The sequence below is a fragment of the Danio rerio genome, chromosome 23 (assembly GCF_052040795.2).
Source record: "Danio rerio strain M-AB ecotype USA chromosome 23, GRCz13ab, whole genome shotgun sequence".
Classification (NCBI taxonomy): domain Eukaryota; kingdom Metazoa; phylum Chordata; class Actinopteri; order Cypriniformes; family Danionidae; genus Danio; species Danio rerio.
Window position 1 is genome coordinate 23,494,300 of NC_141043.1, and position 21,502 is coordinate 23,515,801.

Below are 21,502 nucleotides of genomic sequence, written 5' to 3' on the forward strand. Positions count from 1 at the left end.
TCTACTACCCAGTTAAAATTAATAAACAATTTGAACATTTACCTTAGGGTTTATGATGAAGATAATTTATTATGAAACATAAATTTAAGTGTTTATATGATGTTAATTAGACTTTATATATATATTTATAGATTATACAATACTTTAAAAGTATATTTGCAAAGTAAAACACATTTGAAATGCAATAATTCTTTCAGATGGCTTCCAGCATTGTTTTCTGGAACTCGTTTTGTTTTTAGTCTCTTGTAACTCATTCTTTTGAAGGTTTTTCAAAGTTATGATACCTAAAAATGGCATGACAGTTTTAGCAATTTGAGATTTAGTACTTAGTACTGTGTACTAATTCAGACTAATTCAGCTCTGACTAATTTACTGTAAGACAAGTTCTCTTTTCAGTTGAGATGGGTCTGGATGCAGACCTGGTGTAGTGCAATCTAAGCTGCATCCAGTGCTTTTTAATTCGCCCACCTAACCCTACCTGTCACAGTGACGTCACTCACTCTATTGAGTGCATTGTGTCTGACATTGCATTGCTGAGTGATGCAATCTCAGCTTGCATCATAAAGCCTGCATCCAGATACTATTGTTTCAGTTACTATTGCAAATATATTTGATCAATCAAATGAGAGGAATGAAATCACTCATCCTGCAGCTCTTATTTGAGCTTTAATTTGTTTATTTTGGTTCAATTCAATAGAATGCTGACATCCGGGATTTCCTTGAAATTGTAAAGGTCTTGTGGTGGGCCAATAACTATGCATCTGTATGTGTGTGCGCCTGTAAAATGTTTGCACTATTACAAAAAAAAAAAAAAAAAAGTGTCACATGAGCATCTTGTGTTAAAATAAAATAAGCAAGAGACATTAAGCGATGTAGTTTCGGTGTGAAAATGTTAAAAGATATGTGTATGATATCTTCTATGACCTGTGTTCACTATTTAAATTGTGTGTGTATAAATACTGTAAATTTATTTATAAACTAAAAAGTCAAGTCAATAAAAGTAAGCCATAAATAACACTGCATAAATATAATTTATTAATAATGGGTAACTCTTTGAATAATATTGTTGAGTAATTGATATAATAGAAATAATATTGACTTCATGACAACTGTAATGGTCTCTTTCTCCACTGGTAGTTTGTTGCCATCTATTGGTGAGGTGTTAAATTCTACAGAAATATGTTCCAAGTAGACATATGCTGATGTTCAGTAACACAATATATCATCATAATTTTACACTCATGCAAAATACTGTGGATAAATATTTATTATTTACACTTTGAGTGCATTTAAGACTATTCCGGTTGTATTGTTGTTCATCACAGTACCAAATGCTTATTAGGCTGTTTATTTTCAGTTATAAACAATTTCACATGATAATCTCACCTACTGTATGATATGTAAAGTTTTGTGACTTTTATAGGACTTTAACTTCTTAGTAGGGCCAGACGGAATCTGTGGACATTTTTTGCTATTTTTGCGCAGAATTTTGTCTGTGGATTTATGCGGAATGATTGTGGGAGTATCATAACTAAAACATGAATATATAAAATAAAAGTAATACCTTTTTAACTTGTATTTAATGTTTACAATGCAAATCCAATTAGATCCACTTTATTTGGTAAACAAAGCAAGTCTATCAGGTAATATCTCTACTAAAAGACAGAAAACATTACAAACTGTATTGTAAATAAATCATATGAACATTTTCATATTAGTCAATAAACAGTAAATAAACCGAATCACTGATGGGTCTTTGGTGACCCTCACCACTCCTCAGTATCTTTGATGACTCTCACCAAACCTTTGTTTCTGTGGTGACCCTCACCCAACCCTCTGTGTCTGTGGTGACCCACACAAAACCCTCAGTGTCTGTGGTGACCCTCACCAACTCTCTGTTTCTGTGGTGACCATCACCAAACCCCATTGTCTGTGGTGACCCTCACCAACCCTCTGTGTCTGTGGTGACCCACACAAAACCCTCAGTGTATGTGGTGACCCTCACCAACTCTCTGTTTCTGTGGTGACCCTCACTAACTTCTATTGTCTGTGATGATCCTTACCAACCCTCAGTGTCTGTGGTGAACCTCACCAACCCTCTGTGCCTTTGGTAACCCTCACCAACTCTCTGTGTCTGTGGTGATCCTCAACAACCTTCTGTATCTTCCAGTAATTCTCACTGGCTTGTCGACCATCAGTGGGCCCAGAGGGATCTTCCCTCTTTTGCACTTTGTACCTGCCAGTGCATGAGGCGAACTTTCTCAAAATCAATATAATTTTCTTCTCTGATGCACTGAGGCCTAATCAGAAACCCATTTTATTTACAATTAGTCTCAGCATAAGTGACAAACCTTTGGAAATAATGTAGCACTTGCCATGCTTTCTCAGGAAGCCCCTGCCTAAGCTGACTGGTCTTTCTCAGATGGGACAAGGGCACACCAAACACCTTGCTCAGGGTTTCCTCCTGCACAAAAAGAAGTTAAGAATGAGAAATGAAAATGTGCATTTACATAGAGCTGTCGAATAATAAGCATGCATTATTTATTATTAACTATGAGTGTAAAGTTGAGGAAACATAAAATGTACTATTTTTCTCCACACACAGACATAAATGTAAGTAACAATGCTACTTAATAATGAAAACAAACATGTTTATGGATTTATTAAATCTTTATACAATTTCATTAAGTTTGTTACAGAAAACTCAGGGTCTATATGTGTGTATAGAATACTTGTATACACTGATAAAACTCCCATCATGGGGTTTTTAACTAATCCAAGGGGTGTCTGAAGTTATGAGTCAAAATCTAAAAAGGGTCGTTGCTAAAAATCCAAAACCTGATTCACTGTCCCTCCTCGATCATTATTGACAGAACATATACTTCAAAAGACTGCAATTGCAATTTAATTTTTACCTTAAGGTAACTGAAAAGTTATGAAATGAAACAAAAATATAACGTTACACTGAATTCTTTTTGAGTGTGTGTGTGTGTGCGTGCATAATTGGAAGCCAATTCCCACCAATGAATATAAACACACACACACACACACACACAAATATATATATATATATATATATATATATATATATATATATATATATATATATATATATATATATATATATATATATATATATATATATATAAAGTCGCAATTCTGGCCCCCCTAAGAAAATTTTCTGTAGGCGGCAGTATGACTGTATATTTTAAAACAGACTGTTAAATTAAATGAGCAGTGTGAATATTACAAAACGGCTGCTTCTATAGGCTTAGCTGGTTTTGCTGAACAGCTGATATACTGTACCACCCTGTGTAGATTATACCCGGCCTCCTTTTTGCTAGAGGAGGGCTCTGCATATCAGATTTCACACTTTGCTCAACCAAAGTCGAGACCTAAACGGCAGCAAATGGGAAGTGAGTAACCGGGACTCAATGTGTTAACATCCCTTACCTGTGAGGAATGCGCCAGGTACAGGCTTCAGCTTCAGGTAAACTTTCCGTCTGAAGTTTAGTTAGATTTTCTGTGCATCTGTGTGTGTTTTCACATATTTGCTGCACAAACTGAGCCGGTGGCTTTTTTTAATGTTTGTAATTTGCGGGTACTCGCTGTAAAATTGCTCCTGTAGTGGTTGAAGTATTAGACTGAGTTGAGCATTATTCATAAATATCATGTTTGCGTTAAAATAAGCCTCAATAAAGACTAATGTGCAGTTTATTCAGGTTAAAACCGTTTTATGTTTCATAATGCGCGTATGTATTGGTAATATCTTTCGACAGCTCGCTTTAGGTGTGGTGTCATGACGGATTCAAGTTCTATTTAGAGCTTTAAATCTCATATCATGTTTTTTTCTGCTGTTTTCTGTACAACAAGCCAATGCATGTAGCCTATAGCTCGCACTATAGGGAAGAGGGAAGCGACACTTCAAATTTAAACGTAGTATTTGAATAAATAAGACCTACACACTACTGAGAGGATTTGCTGTTCCCTCCATTGATAGCTGATGTGGACATGACAGATTTTCACATGCCAAACTACATGCAGAGTTCGCAGACAAGTCTGGTTTATGAATATATAACAGGTGTTCAGAGTCCCTCCCTTGTCTTGTAATTGTCTTCAATGGGTCTATAATGACCAGTTTTAGGACGGCTTGTTTGTGTCCATCTCTCTCTCTCTCTCTCTCTCTCTCTCTCTCTCTCTCTCTCTCTCTCTCTCTCTCTCTCTCTCTCTCTCTCTCTCTCAATATAGTTCAATTGACAAATGTATTGCCAAAGCATTTATAAAGTTTACATTTAAAATAACATACATGTGTATATATAATAAAAAACAGTAAATAGTAGTATTAGTATAAAAAATAATAACATAATGACAATATAAATAATATATAATATTATTCAGTATGTCATATTATTAACATATATCAATAAAAATATTAAGTTATCAGAACAAACTACATTTAACAATCAACATTTTAGGATAAAACAGTAATAAAAACAACAATAATAATAATTATATTTACAATGATTCAATTATAAAAATCCAGATGTGTCTCTTGTATATATAAAAAAACATAGTTAAACTGGGTCAGTGACAAACCCCCATCCTTGAAAGGGTGGCACAATATTATTAGGGAAATTATTCCCCTAGAATTCTTTACCTGTGTCATTCATATGCCCACTGAGGCTTTTCATTAAGTCTGGACTCCTTACTTACTTATGTTTCTTTACGCTGCATTTTGAGTTAGGTACGTCATAATTGAATTTATGTATTTTATTTTACTATTACTTTATATATATTTTTTCATTTTGTTTGTTTATTCATTTATTTACTTATTATTATTGTTATTATTATTATTATTATTATTATTATTATTATTATTATTATTATTATTATTATTATTATTATCATTATTAAAATGTGAATTAACTGTTGGTTTGTTTCAATGTGTTTTGTTATTAATAGTTAATGGTAATAAAAAGATCCAATAAAAACAGTAAACAGTAAAATAGTAGTATATATTGTAGTATAAAAACAATCTCTCTCTCTCTCTCTCTCTCTCTCTCTCTCTCTCTCTTATACATTAAAACATAGTAAACACAGTATGTAGTATAGTATTATTGTATATAGTATAATAATAATAACCCCCCCCCCCCTCAGTTTACAATGTACAATTTATTGAGAGATCTTGAAAATGTTTTCAATATATGGTGCTATAAACATGTGCTTTGATCTGTTGTAGAAAATAAATTAATTCTCTACAATTTGTTGTTTTTAAGTAAGATTATTTTGTGGATTCATATGTAATTGTGTTATTGGAACAAACTATTTGTAAAATCTTAATCTCTCTTTCTCTTTATTAAAATTTATTAAAGGGTCAAGTAGCTTTCTTAGCCGGAAACAGAAAACAGCAGTCCACATTTAGCTCCCTTTGTGAGACAGAAATGCATTACCTTTTTTTCCATTAATTGAGGGAGAAGTGTAGCATTTTGTGTCGTTAAATTACTCCTGGTCCAATTTAATATTCAGATAATTAAAGAAAAAAAACAGCTATATGGTGCCAACTTCCATAATTACTCTTTATATTATGTTGATGACCTCTGCTTTGATGGTTTAGTGAAAATGAGTTGCACTCATTTTGTTACGACCATTTTTTCTACAGGTTTTTTAATTGGTACTAACACATTCACGATGGCCCACATCTCTCCTCTCGTCCTCCCAGAGCGAATGACAATCTTCCTGGTGACGGTTCTCCTGATACTGGTTTCTGAAGTTCATACACAAGGTAATATGCTGCCATTTTAGCTGTTTTTTAAATATTTACCAATACACTTATTCTGGATAATGTCAAAAAATGATCTTTACTATTACGAGAACTGAAAAAGGCTAATATATAAAACTTGATAAAGCTGTGGATGTCATTCAGTTTAATCACACATTTATTGTGAAATTAAACAGAGACTTTCTTACCATTTATTTTGTTGTGATTTGGTGATTTTTGAAGAACAATTTTTTTTTTTTTTACAAAACCTTTAATTTAAAGGTAACTGTTGGTGTTTTTTCATAATACAACAAAGAACAAAACCATTCAGAATATACAGTGTACAGTTTGGTACAGTGCAACCACTAGGAGATTGTTTACATTTTAGACAAGTCAAGTTGCAATATCAAACAGGATCACATGAGATGCCCAAAACCCTAAAACAGGCACCTTGACTTGATGGCATACAGTACACTGAGCTATTCATAATTATTGAACACCCCTTCATACACATGACAGAATTGATTACAGTACTCATCCATCTAAAGTTTTCTAGCCAGATGATGGTTTACTTTATATAGCCAAGAAACATACTGTAGTTTGTGTATCTTGCAGATATATACAGCAGTGGGCTGTGTTGACATTATGTTTAGCCTGTATTTCACAAAGCACCATGCATGACTCATTCGCAGAATATGACAAAGATTGCGCTTTAAATGCACTCATGGAAAATTAATTCACAAAAAAAGTGAGACACTGTTCTTTCTCAAGTAATTGTCCTGGTTTTCTTTACATTTAGCTCAGTTTTGGACTAATTGTTTAAATGCATTCACTTACTAAATCACTAGAACGAAGACATTTGTGAGACAAAACTGGATTAACTTTTTTCATTCACTGCAGAAGTGTATAATCTTATTCTGATAAAATATGCCTGGTCCATTTCAACATTTTAATATTTAATATTATGTTTACTATTTTTAGATTTAACAACCATCATGTCATTACTTTATACATTTCCAGCAAAAATGACACCTTAAATACTTAGATTATGGCTATTCAAGTTGAATTCAGAATTATTAGCCCCCCTGAATTATTAGCTCCCCTGTTTATTTTTTCCCCAATTTCTGTTTAACGGAGAGAAGATTTTTTCAACACATTTCTAAGCATAATAGTTTTAATAACTCATCTCTAATAACTGATTTATTTTATCTTTGCCATGATGACAGCCTAAAGTGACATTTAAAGGCTTAACTAGGTTAATTAGGTTAACTAGGTAGGTTAGGGTAATTAGGCAAGTCATTGTATAACATTGGTTTGTTTTGAGGAAAGTTGGGGAAAAAATTGCCTTAAGGGGCTTATAATTTTGACCTTAAAATGGTTCATAAAAAATTAAAGAACTGTTTTTATTCTAGCTGAAATAAAACAAATAAGACTTTCTCCGGAATAAAAAAAATATTATCAGACATACTGTGAAAATTTCCTTGCTCTGTTAAACATAATTTGGGAAATATTTAAAAAAGAAAATAACAATCTACTTCAACTGTGTATTTCCTAGTGTTACTTAATACGGAATGGTAGTACAGTAATCTAAAAGTCTAAAAAAACATTGCTGATACTACATCACATTTGCTTTAAATAATAAGACATGCACATACAATATATTCGGTCTATTTGCAATTATGATAGCATCTTAAATCATGCCAAGAATTCACACACAACTGTTTTCTTTTGTTTGGGAAATGTTAAAGTTCATCTGATTGGACTAAATTTACGACCCAGGTGCATTTGCTTACACTCTGACAGCTTAAATTGATCTGGCCGTAAACTGTGTTGAGAAGTTAAAATGGAAATTTTTGCAAATCAGGTTTACAGGTGTTTTTGACAGAGATAAACTCATGTCTCCTAATTAGCTTGTGAAGTAAATTTCATTAACCACCCAGTTTTATGTTATAGATTTAATTATTTTATTTTAGTCTCCATCACATGCATTAACATTAACAGCCCTGTTGCAATACAAATAATAAGAGGAAATTTCTTAATTAAAGACAACATCAATTTAAACATTGGGAAAATGAATATGAACAACTGAATACATACACACATAACAATAAATGACCATAATGTTCTTTGTAAGCTGCTAACATCAACAGTTCAGCAAGTTCTATATGTTTGCTCCTGTAATTTAAATGCATCCGCTTCACTGAAATGGTCAGTATTTCAGAGCCATGGATAATTGCTACCGCTTCCATAATTAGATCCCCTTTTGTAACCAAAATGCTGGGCCTGTGCAGTTTAAAATATAATAAAGGGTCAAGTAGCTTTCTTAGCAGGAAACAGAAAATGGCAGTCCACATTTAGCTCCCTTTTCGAGACAGGAATGCATTAACTTTTTTTCCATTCATTGAGGGAGAAGTGTAGCATTTTGTGCTGTTAAATTATTCCTCGTCCAATGTTTAGATCATTAGCTTATAAAAAATAAAAAAAATAAAAACACACACACCATTACAATTGTTTTATTATTTCTATTTTATTTTTATTTTATTATTTTGTTTTTTATTTCTGAATTTAGTTTCTGAACGGAATTGTGGGATCAATGAGGTAAAAATATATTGCCACATCACATTTGGGTTGTTTGGCATGGTTTGCATTTATTACATCATGCCAAAAAAGCACACAGCTTGTGTTTTGTTTGTGAAATGTCATCTGCATTCCTAAAAGTTCATCAAATTGGACTGAATTTACAACCCACTTGCTAGAAAAGTGTGCCGAAGTCATATTTAACCCCTGTAGACTTACATTTGAGAGTTTTTTTTTTTAGCTAAATGATACACAGTCATTAAACACAGTCTCCCTGAACTGAATGTTTCCCCCAAGGAAGGAAATTCTTGGTTAGCAGCACAGCAGAAAAGAATAGACTGCAAACTCTCTGCCTGAGGCCATTGTGCAACATTGCGAAATCTCTAGACAACTGCACATATCCTTTACTGGATGTTTCTGCATTTGGGAAAGAAATTTGCTTTTTAAAGTGCTTGGAATAATTTATGTGTCCTCTCTGGGCCTCTTGTTATCTCTGTCCTCCCTTGAGGATACATGCCGCGCGTGTGTTTTCCGCACTGTTTTTGTCTGAGCAGTTGGCAGCACATTTGTTGACTTCTAGGTTGGTGGTGCTGCTGCGTCGGCCAGAAAGTTTCTGTTTGCCTTCTGATCTTCTGCCAGTTGATTCAGAGCATGGCTATTTATTTGTTGCCACACTGTGAAAATGTTGTTACCCTAAAGGGGATAATTTTAGTAGATCTGACCCTTGAAACTGATCTCTGTTGCTGGAATCGAAGCAGCTGATTGTCATTTTTGTTATTAACAGTAGTAGTAATAATATTAATAATAATAAAATATAATATTATGTTAACCCTATTCATTTAATAGCATAAGAACAAAGGTTCTTCTTATTATTAAAGTGTATTTATTATTATTATTATTACTATTATTAGTATTATTATTATTAATAAAATGTGAATGATTAAACTGTTGGCTTAATAATAATAATAATAATAATAATAATAATAATAATTATTATTATTATTATTATTATTATTATTATTATAAAAACGTGAACGATCAAATGGTAAGCTTAATAATAATGATGATGATAATAATAGAAATAATAATAATAATAATAATGATAACAATTATTATTATTATTAATAATAATAATAATAATATTATTATTATATTAATATTAATAATATTATAAAAAAGTGGATGATCAAATGGTAGACTTAATTATTATTACTATTAATAATAATAATAATAAAATAACAATTAAGCCTACCATTTAATCATTTACGTTTTAATAATAATAATAATAATAATAATAATAAAAATAATAATGATAAATAAGTAAGCTGACCATTTGATCATTCATGTTTTTATAATAATAATTATAATAGTAATAAATAATAAAGCCAGAAGCCTAGAATTTGATTGTTAGCATTTTATAATAATAATAATAATAAATTAATTAATAATAAAGCCTACAATTATATCATTTACGTTTTTATAATAATAATAACAATAATAATAACAGTAAAATAATAATTAAGGCTACCATTTGAGGATTCACGTTTATAATAATAACAACAACAACAATAACAGTATCTTATGAAATCTTTTTCTACAATTATGAAACCCAGCATTTCACAATTTCTGTTTTTAGTAATAATCATTATTACAATGATAGTGATGATATTGTTTCGTTTTTAATAGTAAGGTTTTTATTTGAATGAAGCATGTTAATTTTGATGGTCACATGTAACATTATTTTTATACCTGATGAAACAAGTTTTTTGTGCATGAAACCTAATATTTCATCATCCATTGCTTTATTTATTCATGCACTTTTTTGTTAAAATATAAGACATAAGGCAACATTATTTTTTTTAAATATTAATTAATTATTTTTAACAGTTTTCCCCTGGTTTTATAAAAATAACAACAATATATAATATATAACGATAATTTGTTTAATTTGATTAAGTTTAATTTGATTTAAATGTATTTATTTTGCTTGAATTAAACCACATGAAGTTTTTTATGCCTATGTTAACTGTGTTCATTGAAATTTTATCACATGAAGTTTAATTACTATAGATGGTTAAACATTTTTGTGAAGCCCAGTATGTTGCTGATAATATATTCCCCCTGTAACATAATCCAGATCCTAAATCTGCTGTACATCTAGCAGGGACAAAGATCTTGATGTTTTTTTGGGGTCATCCTCATTGTAACACCCATCTGGGCCATGACGTTACACACATGCATCCCCTTCAGGCTGACCTTCAACCCCGGCGAAAAGCAGATTTCCTGTGGTCCCGGAGCCCCTGTTACCCTGCAGGCCATGACAGGGCCTGCTTTGAGTACTGGTGGACAGCTGGAGTGAGGGGAAGATGGGCCAGCCTACATGAAAGAGGCGATTGACAAACTGTCATGTGGAATTTATGCAGATAAGCTGAAGACAAGGGCAGAGTTGAGCAAGAGAACAGTGCTGAAGGAAATGAAAAACTTCCCGGTCAAATATTAGAACTTCTCAAAGAGGGAAAAAAAGGCTATTGAGCAGCTTTGATCTTTTAAGACTTACATATTTTAGCTTCGCCCAAATACAGGCCTCTTTTCCCATGGTTCTCTTCAACAGTTACAGGCTTGTTTTTGTCCCACATCTGACTGGCTTTTGTGTGTGTTTGTTCGCTGGAAGACACAAACTTATCAGTGGAAATGCATCTGTTTTCTTTTCTAATGGTATTTTCATTCTTGCATTTGTTGAATGATGTGTTCTGAATGTGTTTGCAGGCAGACTGAAGCTAACTGTTCTGTCTGAAGATCGGTTACAGATTAAATGGAAGGAGGCTGAAGGGCCGGTTCAGGGCTACAAGGTCCGTGTGCGACCCATTACAGGTCAGACTGCTATAGTGATACATTAAGACTTCAGCATTAGTGTTTGCGATATACAAGTAACGTGTTGATTTGCCATTTTTGTTACTTTTTCTCAATGATATATGCTTTGTTTGCTGGCATTTGGTGTGGTGTTTTCAATAACAATGTAATCAATTTAAACATATTTAAAACTGTCATAAAATAAAATAATAATATTGGTGGTCACCTTTAGATTTTTCTAAGTCGCTTCTACGTACACCTTACTTAATAGTAGAGTTATACTTGATAGTTTGGGTTAGAAGTATCAATAGGGAAATTACCAAGCTACATCACATGGGTTTAACCGCGCATACCGGTTGCAAAAACAGACCGGATGCAAAAGCAAACATGTCATGTTGTGTGGTAGGATGCCAAAAATAGAAAACTTAAATTTTACCACACATCACACTGCTTTTAATGGCAACCGCAGACGTCTTTGGCAAACAGCCATCATAAGAGCTGAATAGAGTGAGGACCTAATTAAAAATGCTCAACGCTGCAGTTCTCATTTCATATCAGGTAGGTTTACGCTATGCTGAATCATACATATTACTCGCTTTTGATTGCAGCAATGATTTCAGCAAAAACAGTTAAATATGGTGAATTAAACTGCGGACACTGAATGCTTAGAATAAAATGTAAAAATGTAAGTTGACATACCCTGCCATACAGGTGCAGTTGACTGTCAGAATGCAGTCCTTTTGCTTGTTGATGATTAATTACCCAGGCCTTGTACAGTTCTGTCCTCTTTCTTTGTCTTTAGCTTGGCAGAACCTCGGTTTTTAGCATTACAAAGTTTTGAATCTGGTAATCATGGAACATTATTTCTTGAACATGACCACACAGAACAAAATTGTAGGCATCCAAAGTATCTAACCGGGTGCTAATTTTGCTGAATAACTGTGCTTATCACTGGGTGACAAGCTGTTACAATATGCTGAAAGCATTATTTAAATAAAATGTATAAAATGTAATCAATATAACTTATCTCTAATACAATAACAAACTCTGTACAACATCGGATGTCATTCCCTCACTGTAAATGCTAGCGCTCTCGTTTTTTTTCTGCCACCTCGCTGTGCGCGCATTCTGAATGTTTACAAACCAGTAATTTGTCTATTGAATGATTTTCTAGTGCTGCCTTTGGCCACAGATTTTGCTAGTTTAGAGAATTTAGAAAGTTTATTATTATTGTTTATATATTATTATAGAGGTGCTTAAAAGCGGAATATGCAGAATTATACATTGCTATTTTTATCTGGTCAGATGGATTTGAAAAGAATGTCTAAAATTGTGTTTTGGCTTGATTAGGACAATTCACTTTCACAGCAGTTTCTAACATAAAAACATTTAGCAGTGTCTGTACGGCTGCTGGATATTCTTTAAAATGCATTTTAATTGATTATTTTTAAGGCTTGATAAGTGCTTAGAATTTCAACTAAGTTCTTGATGCTTTTTGAAAATGTAATGGTGTTACTTTTATAATAATTTGCAAAATGGGTAATAATGATTCATAATAATATTTAAATAACAGAAATAAAAAAAAAGTAGATTTTGCATAAAATGAAAACTTTGTAGACTGCACATGTGCCTGTAACATGATCTTTTTAATATGTGCCTTTGTAAATGAAAATGAATCTAAATTTTGTATTATGCAAAGTAAATCACATTTAAGAGAATAAATGACAGTAATTTAGTAACATTGAGCTGAGTTAACATTCCATCAAAATGTCCTTAAAATACTATATACTATAGAAAGTTCTAGCAAATATTATTTTTTTCCTTCTTTAAGAGAAGATTTTTTCAACACATTTCTAAACATAATAGTTTTAATCACTTAGTTCTAATAACTGATTTTTTTTTTATCTTTGCCATGATGACAGTAAATAATAATTGAATAGATATTTTTCAAGACACTTCTATACAGATTAAAGTGACATTTCATGGCTTAACTAGGTTAATTAGGTTAACTAGGCTGGTTAGGGTAATTAGGCAAGTTGTTATATATCGCTGGTTTGTTCTGTAGACTATCGAAACAAAATATATAGCTTAAAGGGGCTAATAATATTGCCCCCTAAAATGTTTTTAAAAAAAATTATAACTGCTCTTATTCAAGCCAAAATAAAAAATAAGACTTTCTCCAGAAGAAAAAATATTATCAGACAAGCTGTGAAAATTTTCTTACTCTGTTAAACATCATTTGCGAAATATAAAATAAATAAAAGGGGGGCTAATAATTCTGACTTCAACTGTATGTGTTTGTAAATGTTTAATTTGTCACACTTGTAAACAGATAGAAATGTTTAAAAATGTTCCTGAAAAGGGCTTAAAAAAGCATTTAGTTTGTCCTTAAAAGTCCTGTATTAAAATGGGCAAGATGTACTGTAAGTAGGGGTCATTTTGATCCAGTGAGGAAAAAAGGCAGCAGATCTGCCACTTTAGATTTTTTTTTTAATATATGCTTAGTAGGACATACTTCTTATAGGCACGTCGACGTACAATTCTAGATACAGTATGTATCTAGGGTGACATGGTGGCTCAGTGGTAAGCACTCTTGCCTCACAGCGAGAAGGTTTCTGGTTCATGTCTGGGTCAGTTGGCATTTCTGTATGGAGTTTGCATGTTCTACCCATGTTTCCATATATTTCCTCTGGGTGCTCACAATCCAAAGACATGTGCTATAGGTGAATTGGATGAACTAAATTGGCCGTAGTGTATGAGTGTATGTGAATATGGGAGTGTATGGGTATTTCCCAGTACTGGGGTGCAGCTGGAAGGGCATCTGCTGTGTAAAACATATGCTGAAATCAATGCCGGTTCATTACGCTGTGTCGAGGCTGAAGGAAAATAAATGAATCTAAAGCCTATTTTAGTCTTACACAATGCAAAAATAACAAAACTTATTTAACGTGAACACGATTACAGTTACTATTTTTTAAAGTGACTCAATATTGTAACATTACTTTTAGAAGTAACCTTACCCAACAATGATCACAGATTTGATTAGATGAGCAGTGCCAAAGGCTCAATCCAACTAAAATACAACAACAAACAAAAACTCAGCATGCTCAGAACTTGAAATACATTTCAAAGGTGATATACAAAACTGCACTGCTTAGAAGAAAATAGCTGTTAGTGGAGCATCAAATTAAAGTGCTACCAAGAAATGTTCTCTACTGTTCTCTACCGTGGAGCACACTGGCTGTCATACTGTAAATAGCAGTCATGCCTTCTCGCCCCAGGGCAGATTAAACCCACCACTCAGTGGAAAAATGCACATTTTGTTCACTACACCGAGCAGAACCTGGATTCCACTGAAGCACTCCCATTTAATTAATGCATCTAGTGGATTCATTTTTCTTAGTTAGTCAAACAAATAAAAATAGACATTTTTGAAAGTAACTTGAATTGTATTCATATATTTGTTTCTTTAATATTTTATTTTATTTCATTTGTTTTTTCTTTCTTTCTTTTTTTTCTTTCTTTCTTTCTTTCTTTCTTTCTTTCTTTCTTTCTTTCTTTCTTTCTTTCTTTCTTTCTTTCTTTCTTTCTTTCTTTCTTTCTTTCTTTCTTGATTGTATTTCATGCATTTATGCAATGTTACTTGAGCCTTTGTTTACTAATTTACAGAATTTTTTATTTTTTTCCCACAATTTTTTATTTGTGGGTTTAAATATGTTCAGAAAAAAACATTTTAATTAACATTTAATTTAATTAATCAACAACTTAATTTTTTAGAAGTTTCCCAGAGATGGGTTACGGCTGGAAGGACATCCGCTGCGTAAAAACTTGCTGGATAAGTTGGCGGTTCATTCCGCTGTGGTGACCCCGGATTTATTCCGGGCGACCCTGGAATAAAGGGACTAAGCCGACAAGAAAATGAATAAATTAATTTTTTAGAAGGACAAGCTAAAATGCCAGTATATACCACTAGAATGCAATGTTTTTAGGAACTATTTGTGACAATTTGTTGTTGATTTTTATTCTGTGCTATCTGTCTTATGCTATGGTTGATCTTCTATTTTCTGAACTGATGTGGTGTATTTATATTTATATATATTTATATATATATATATATATATATATATATATATATATATATATATATATATATATATATATATATATATATATATATATATATATATAATTTTATTTATTTATTTTTATTTTTATTTTTTGTTGGTTGATTGATTAGATCAGAGATGCCCAAACTATGGCCCGTAGTCCAAAGTTGGCCATGGTAACCTTTGATTTGGCCCACCATCCCATCTGAAAACAAAGGGAGAATGAGGGGATGGCTTTTTCAAATTAAATGTAACCTTTTATTTGTTTGTTTAAATGTTATGCTACAACAAAACCTAACTGAAAATAAGTGTTTCAATGTTAATGCTGTAATTTAGTAAAAAAAATGTACATACTGTCATCCGAGGGATAGAGGACAATAAAGAGACTTTGATGCGCAAATCAAAGCAAAGGCAGATTCTGCTTAATTAGTGCATTCAGCATTGAACTCCACTGTGTGGATAGTTTGATATATTTATCTTTGGCTCACGACTCTCAATGATTATTGGTTTTTGTTCCTTCATATGAAAAAAAAATGGGCACCTTGGTTTAGATAATTTTATTAATATTTTTGTAATAAAGTGTTGTTAAAATCATCTCTTTCTTTCTTTCTTTCTTTCTTTTTTTTCTTTCTTTCTTATCCCGTTAACTAAGAGTTCAGAATAGACAAGTCTTTTTGAGAGATGATGGAATGAGGATAGTCATAACCTTTGCTCATATCACTTCTGTCTATGTTTCAGTTAAGGCCCTCTGTTTTTTTATCACCATCTCTTGCTCTGTCTTTATCTTTGCCTCTGTTATCTTCTGTTCCGCCCCGTGCTCAGTTAGGTAAGTCCAGACAGGTCTGTTGCAGTCTTGAGAAAGTTCACACAGCAAAACAAACAGCACACATGCCTTCACGAGGCTCCAGGCAGAAACCCACAGAAACAGGCAATCATGATTCTTAACAAATTCTCACACTCCACCTATTTTTTGAGGGTGTTTATATTTAACTTTTCTGTGATATTTTAAATGTCTCACTCACTGTGCATTCTTCATAATGCTATCTAATTTCGAAATCTGCTCTCCCTAGAGATCTAATTTCAGGAAAGCAATTCAAAACTAAAGAAATGAAAGTAATTTACACCTCAAATTTAATTATGTAAAAAAAAAATCTTATCATTTTTGAATATATAATATATTCTGTTGGTTGGTTGTATTTTTACAGCCTTGTCCTTCAATATCAGCCTTTTTGTCATGCTGTATTTTAACAAGCCTCTCTGTTAAATCCGTAAATAAAAAGAACCCACAGATACACATTTTATTTCTAGTTTCTTGGTTTTATGCAGTAGTTATTATGTTTTAAGTACATAAATCCAAGTCTACATTAAAGTCAAGCTGACCCTCAGTAACATCCCTGAAGAATTTGCATTCTATTGGTAAACAGTTCAAATTGGGCAGAGAAATTGGATTATTAAAATAAAGACCTATGAATAATAACCTATAATAAAGATTGCAAGCCTGTAATGCAAGCGGGACAAGAAAATGGAATAACAGCAGTGTGTTATTTTATTCGAAAGGGAAGATGAACGTTTTTTTTTTTTTTTTTTATGTTTGATCATTTTGACAGCAAACAAACTCAATATATTGCTTGCTATATTAAGCCTGAAAAAGGCCATAAACTTTACAGATAACATCTAAAGTAAGAATTAGTGTAGGTGTTAGTGTAAAACTAATTCTGTGTTACCGTACTCTTCAGATCAGGTGTCTTTATGTCAAGGTCAAGTCCTAAAGTAATATGCCTATCAGCAGTTTAGAGCATTATTAGCAATCCAGTCATTATAGTGATCAGTGCTACAATATTAGATGTTTAAGAAGTGAAGTAAGCCACTAGCAGCTCACTTATAGAGCGAGTTCCTCTGTGTTTACAGATGCAAGCAGATTATATGCATATCTTGAGTTGTTTGCAGATCTTTTGTAGATGCATTCTTTCCCGGACAATATTCAGGTGGCTTTATCTGAAGTGTCTTGGTGTCACATCTCCAAAAAACTCAGCAGTTGGGTCTGATAAAAACAATGAAAAAACTTTGAAAAATAATGAAAAACAATGAAAAAGATCATTGAAAAAATGCTGAAACAAGGTGTGTGTCCACTAAAGTGTTTTTTCTGAAAGCCAAGAATATATATATATATATATATATATATATATATATATATATATATATATATATATATATATATATATATGTGTGTGTATATATATATATATATATATATATATATATATATATATATATATATATATATATATATATATATATATATATGTATATATATATATATATATATATATATATATGTATATATATATATATATATATATATATATATAAATATATATATATATATATATATATATGTATATATATATATATATATATATATATATATATATATATATATATATATATATATATATATATATTTTTTTTTTTTTTTTTTTTTTTTTCTAGGAGAACACAGTTTTTTTAAAACCTCAGCAGTGTAGCAAGGTGTTGAGCATCCATTTTCAATCAAACACAGTGGTTTGTGTTTTTAAAATGCTTGGAGGAGCGCTCACAGCTGAGCCAACATAGAAGAATGCTTACATTAAAGCTGTGCAAAATAAAACTTCGGTGGACACACACCATGAGCATTTTTGACAAAGACACAGACAAAAAATGGCTTTCCTATACACAAAGAGTAGAACATGGTGTTATCAATGCCAAAGTTGAGGATTTGATTCAGGGAAAGCAAGAACTGCAAAAAATCAATTCTACTTTCAATGCAGTGCACTCTAAGAACTAAAGGTACAGGAGCTGTCTCTGGGGCAGTACCTTTTCAAAAGGTACATATTTGTACCTGAAGGGTCCATAATGGTACATCAAAGGTACTTTTTGGTACTAATGTGCACTTTTGAGGTACTATTGTGAACTCTTTGGGTACTAAAATGTATCTTTTGAAAAGGTACTGCCCCCATGACGGCTCCTGTACCTTTATTTCTGAGAGTGCATAATGAGCTTTCTGTAAAAGCATCTGCCTAATGCATTGATGTGAAATGTAGATATATAAAAAGCAGTATATATATTTTCAGCTGTTTGTTAAACATTTCTAAATCTAAATGACTCTTTCTTTTTTTTTTCCAGAAGTTCCTCAGCCAGAGCTGATGCTGACCACCACACGTGGACGTGCCACAGTCGCTGGCCTGGACTCCAGACAGGAATACCTCCTTCAGGTTATGGCAATCAACGGGACACAGGAGAAGCTCATTGCGAAAAGACGCTTTACAAGTAAGAGTTAAAGATATGAGGACAAGAGCGTAGATTTGCTCTTGACATTGGTGGGGACATACATCCCTAAAGCACATGCATTGAACAGCACAAATTCGGTTTCACGCTTTTAAAAACAAGATTAAAGGACTTCATAATATAAAATAAACACTTGATAATACAAATAATAAACTTGTCCCATGTTGCAAAACTCAATTTACATGATTTTATTGCAGTCAATTTAGAGGGGTGTGTGATGCAATTGAACTGTTTTATCCCAATTATTGTTTTTCATAATCATGGAGGCCAAAATCAAAACCAATTTTCGATTAATTGCACAGTCGTGGTTAATAGTATTACGGTGAACTAATGCCAATTCTACGCCCTTGAGTGAAGATGTTTCTATTTGATTGATTAGAGTTATTGCTAGGGAGCTGCTTGGTCCTTCTTTTAACCTACAGTATAAGGAATCAAATCATATCCATTATTAAGGATTGAAAATTAATGGTCATTGCTACACAATGAACCTTAACGAGTCTCACATTTTAAGGAAACATCAAAATGTCCAGAGTAATCCATGTTACATTATGACTCAGTGTTTATTATTATAATGAGATGTTTCTTCTCAGGTTTGTTGTTTACACTGCACAGACAAATGCCAACAAACAAGTCTGCCGGAGTTTGTTGGATCAGTGTGTTAACTCGGTCGGCATCTGACCTGTTGGTCGGAGTTTGTTTTCACCCGAATAAACATGTTCAATTAGAGTTTGTTGGATCATGGAATATCTGAGCAGTGTGATATGATTCCCCAACAAGTGGAAATAAATTTAGGATTAATCTGATCAGAGACCAGATCTGCTTTACTTAAATGTCTTTTGAAGACACTTAATTAATAGTGTTATTTTTGTGTGTAGCAATTGTTGGGACAGTGTGAACATTGTGACAATTTTTTTACAACATTTTAACAACGACCAACTTGTTTATTGGCTTTCGTCTGTGCGATGTGAATTGGCCTTTAGAGGTGGAGGAACTTTTTAAGAGCAAGAAGCAGAAATCTATGGAAGCTTGTTTTTACCACTAATAAGTAAATAAAAATGATAATTTATGACCTTTAGCTCACAATTCAACTTCCAGTTGGGAATTTTTAATAGAAATTCCAAGGTATATACACAGAACTCCAAGATACAAAGTCAGAGTTTAGACTTTTCTCTAGTTTATGGTTTCATCTCACACTTTCACTGACTTTTTCCCATATTGTGAAATAAAAACAAATTAAATTTTTTCTAGTTTTCCAATTCTGTGGTTTCAGATTTTTTTCTTATTATTCTCAGATTATATTTCACAGTTCTGTCTTTTTTACTGCAGTTATTATTCCTATTTCTTTGAATTGTGAGAATAGTGAGACCCACTGTGCCACCACGTCGCCCCTAATAATAATTAACAATTAAATTTAAATGTTGACTTAATTTAATCTCACAATTCTAATTGTATTTCTAACAGAAGGAAAACATACTCTCAATTGCAAGTTTTTTGCAAATCTGAGAACAATAAGTCACATTTGTGAGATGAAAAAATTAAAGAAACCTTTGAACACATAACACCAGTACAGTGTTCAGGGGAAACTGTCTGTAATTGACAGTGTGGAATGGTGGATTCCTGCTGGATTACAGGCCAGGACTGACACTTGTGTCTTTACAGGCACAAAACGCTTCTGGAATTCCCTTTTAAACACAGTAATGTCCCCCCCAAAGAGGCCTCCCTTAAAGAAACCTGATAGCGGATGATGAAATGACTTTCAGCTATTGTCCCAGCTATGAATGTGCTGAAATAAGAATCTAGCTGGCAGATCTGACTTTATTCTGTAATAGACTGGTGTTGTCATTGTCAAAAGATGCAAACCATGGCAAACATCTGTGATATGTCAGGTTGAGGGAGTAGGTTACTGTGTCGAGCCGAGCAGGTCTGGACAGGGCCAGTTGTGTGGTTTGGCTGTAGGGCCATGCTTTATGTCTGAGGGGGATTATTCCATTGTTCTGTCATGAAAGCCAAAGCATCCACTCAGTTTTTCCATATGCATCTGCTTATATATCAGAAGGCTGTTGGTTTAAGGAAAGAAGGCTTTAACATGATTTACTTGTTTTGTAAAGTAGTAATCATGTAATAGTTTATACAAAATAAATCAGAAAATAATATTCCACACACCACAGAAGTTTGGGATCAGCAGGTTTTTAAAAATGTTTTGAAATGAAGCATGTTGTGCAGTAAAATACAGTAAAACTTTAAAATTTGGAAATATTATTACAATTTATTTTTGAAATTGTATTTAATAATATTAAATACTTCTTGAGCAGCATATCATCATGTGAAACTGATGACTATAAATGAGGCTGAAAATTCAGCTTTACATCACAACAAAAAATGACATTTTAAATATATTTAATTGCTACACACAAAAAGTAAATTGTAATATTATTTCAGATTACGTTTACTTTCTTGTCCTAAACGCATGTTTGGTCTATTGACCACTTTGATATTTTCCTCTCCTCTTGTGTTTGTGTGTGCATCAGTTGATGGGCTGCGTGAGGAAGAGTTGATCCGCAATGGGAACCGGGAGCAGAAGAAGAAAACTCCCGCTATTGGCTCAGGCTCTGGAGAGGTGGATGACGTGACGGAGGCTTTAGAAGGCCTTCCCACTGTGCTCTACAGAGAACCAACCACTACAGGTACAGACAAAAGTTAATTAAATGTGCATTTGCCAGTGAAATCTTTCATGAAAAAGGACAAGTTTTCAACACAACCATTCAAAAGTTTGAAGTGTGTTTTGTGTGAATTTAGAGCTGTAATTCAGAGATTTTGACCTTTTGAAACATAATTGCAAGTTACTTTGATGAAGGTATCTTCAAATAGTTTTTTACACGGGCTGCGC

The 21,502-nt window shown here is 32.6% G+C and overlaps 1 protein-coding gene across 4 annotated transcripts in view; it reads left to right on the top strand.

The window, feature by feature from the left end:
- Window positions 1-3,294: 3,294 nt before the first annotated feature.
- The window catches only part of col20a1 (collagen type XX alpha 1 chain), a 61,041-nt gene continuing 42,833 nt past the window's right edge, over window positions 3,295-21,502 (top strand). For 2 of the 4 annotated variants that reach the window (XM_087305004.1, XM_087305005.1), the window contains exons 1-5: window positions 3,412-3,490; window positions 5,720-5,782; window positions 11,102-11,206; window positions 18,454-18,597; window positions 21,144-21,299. In XM_087305004.1, the coding sequence (XP_087161130.1) occupies window positions 3,463-3,490; window positions 5,720-5,782; window positions 11,102-11,206; window positions 18,454-18,597; window positions 21,144-21,299 (496 nt within the window). In that variant the 5' untranslated portion in view covers window positions 3,412-3,462. 4 annotated transcript variants of the gene reach the window in all.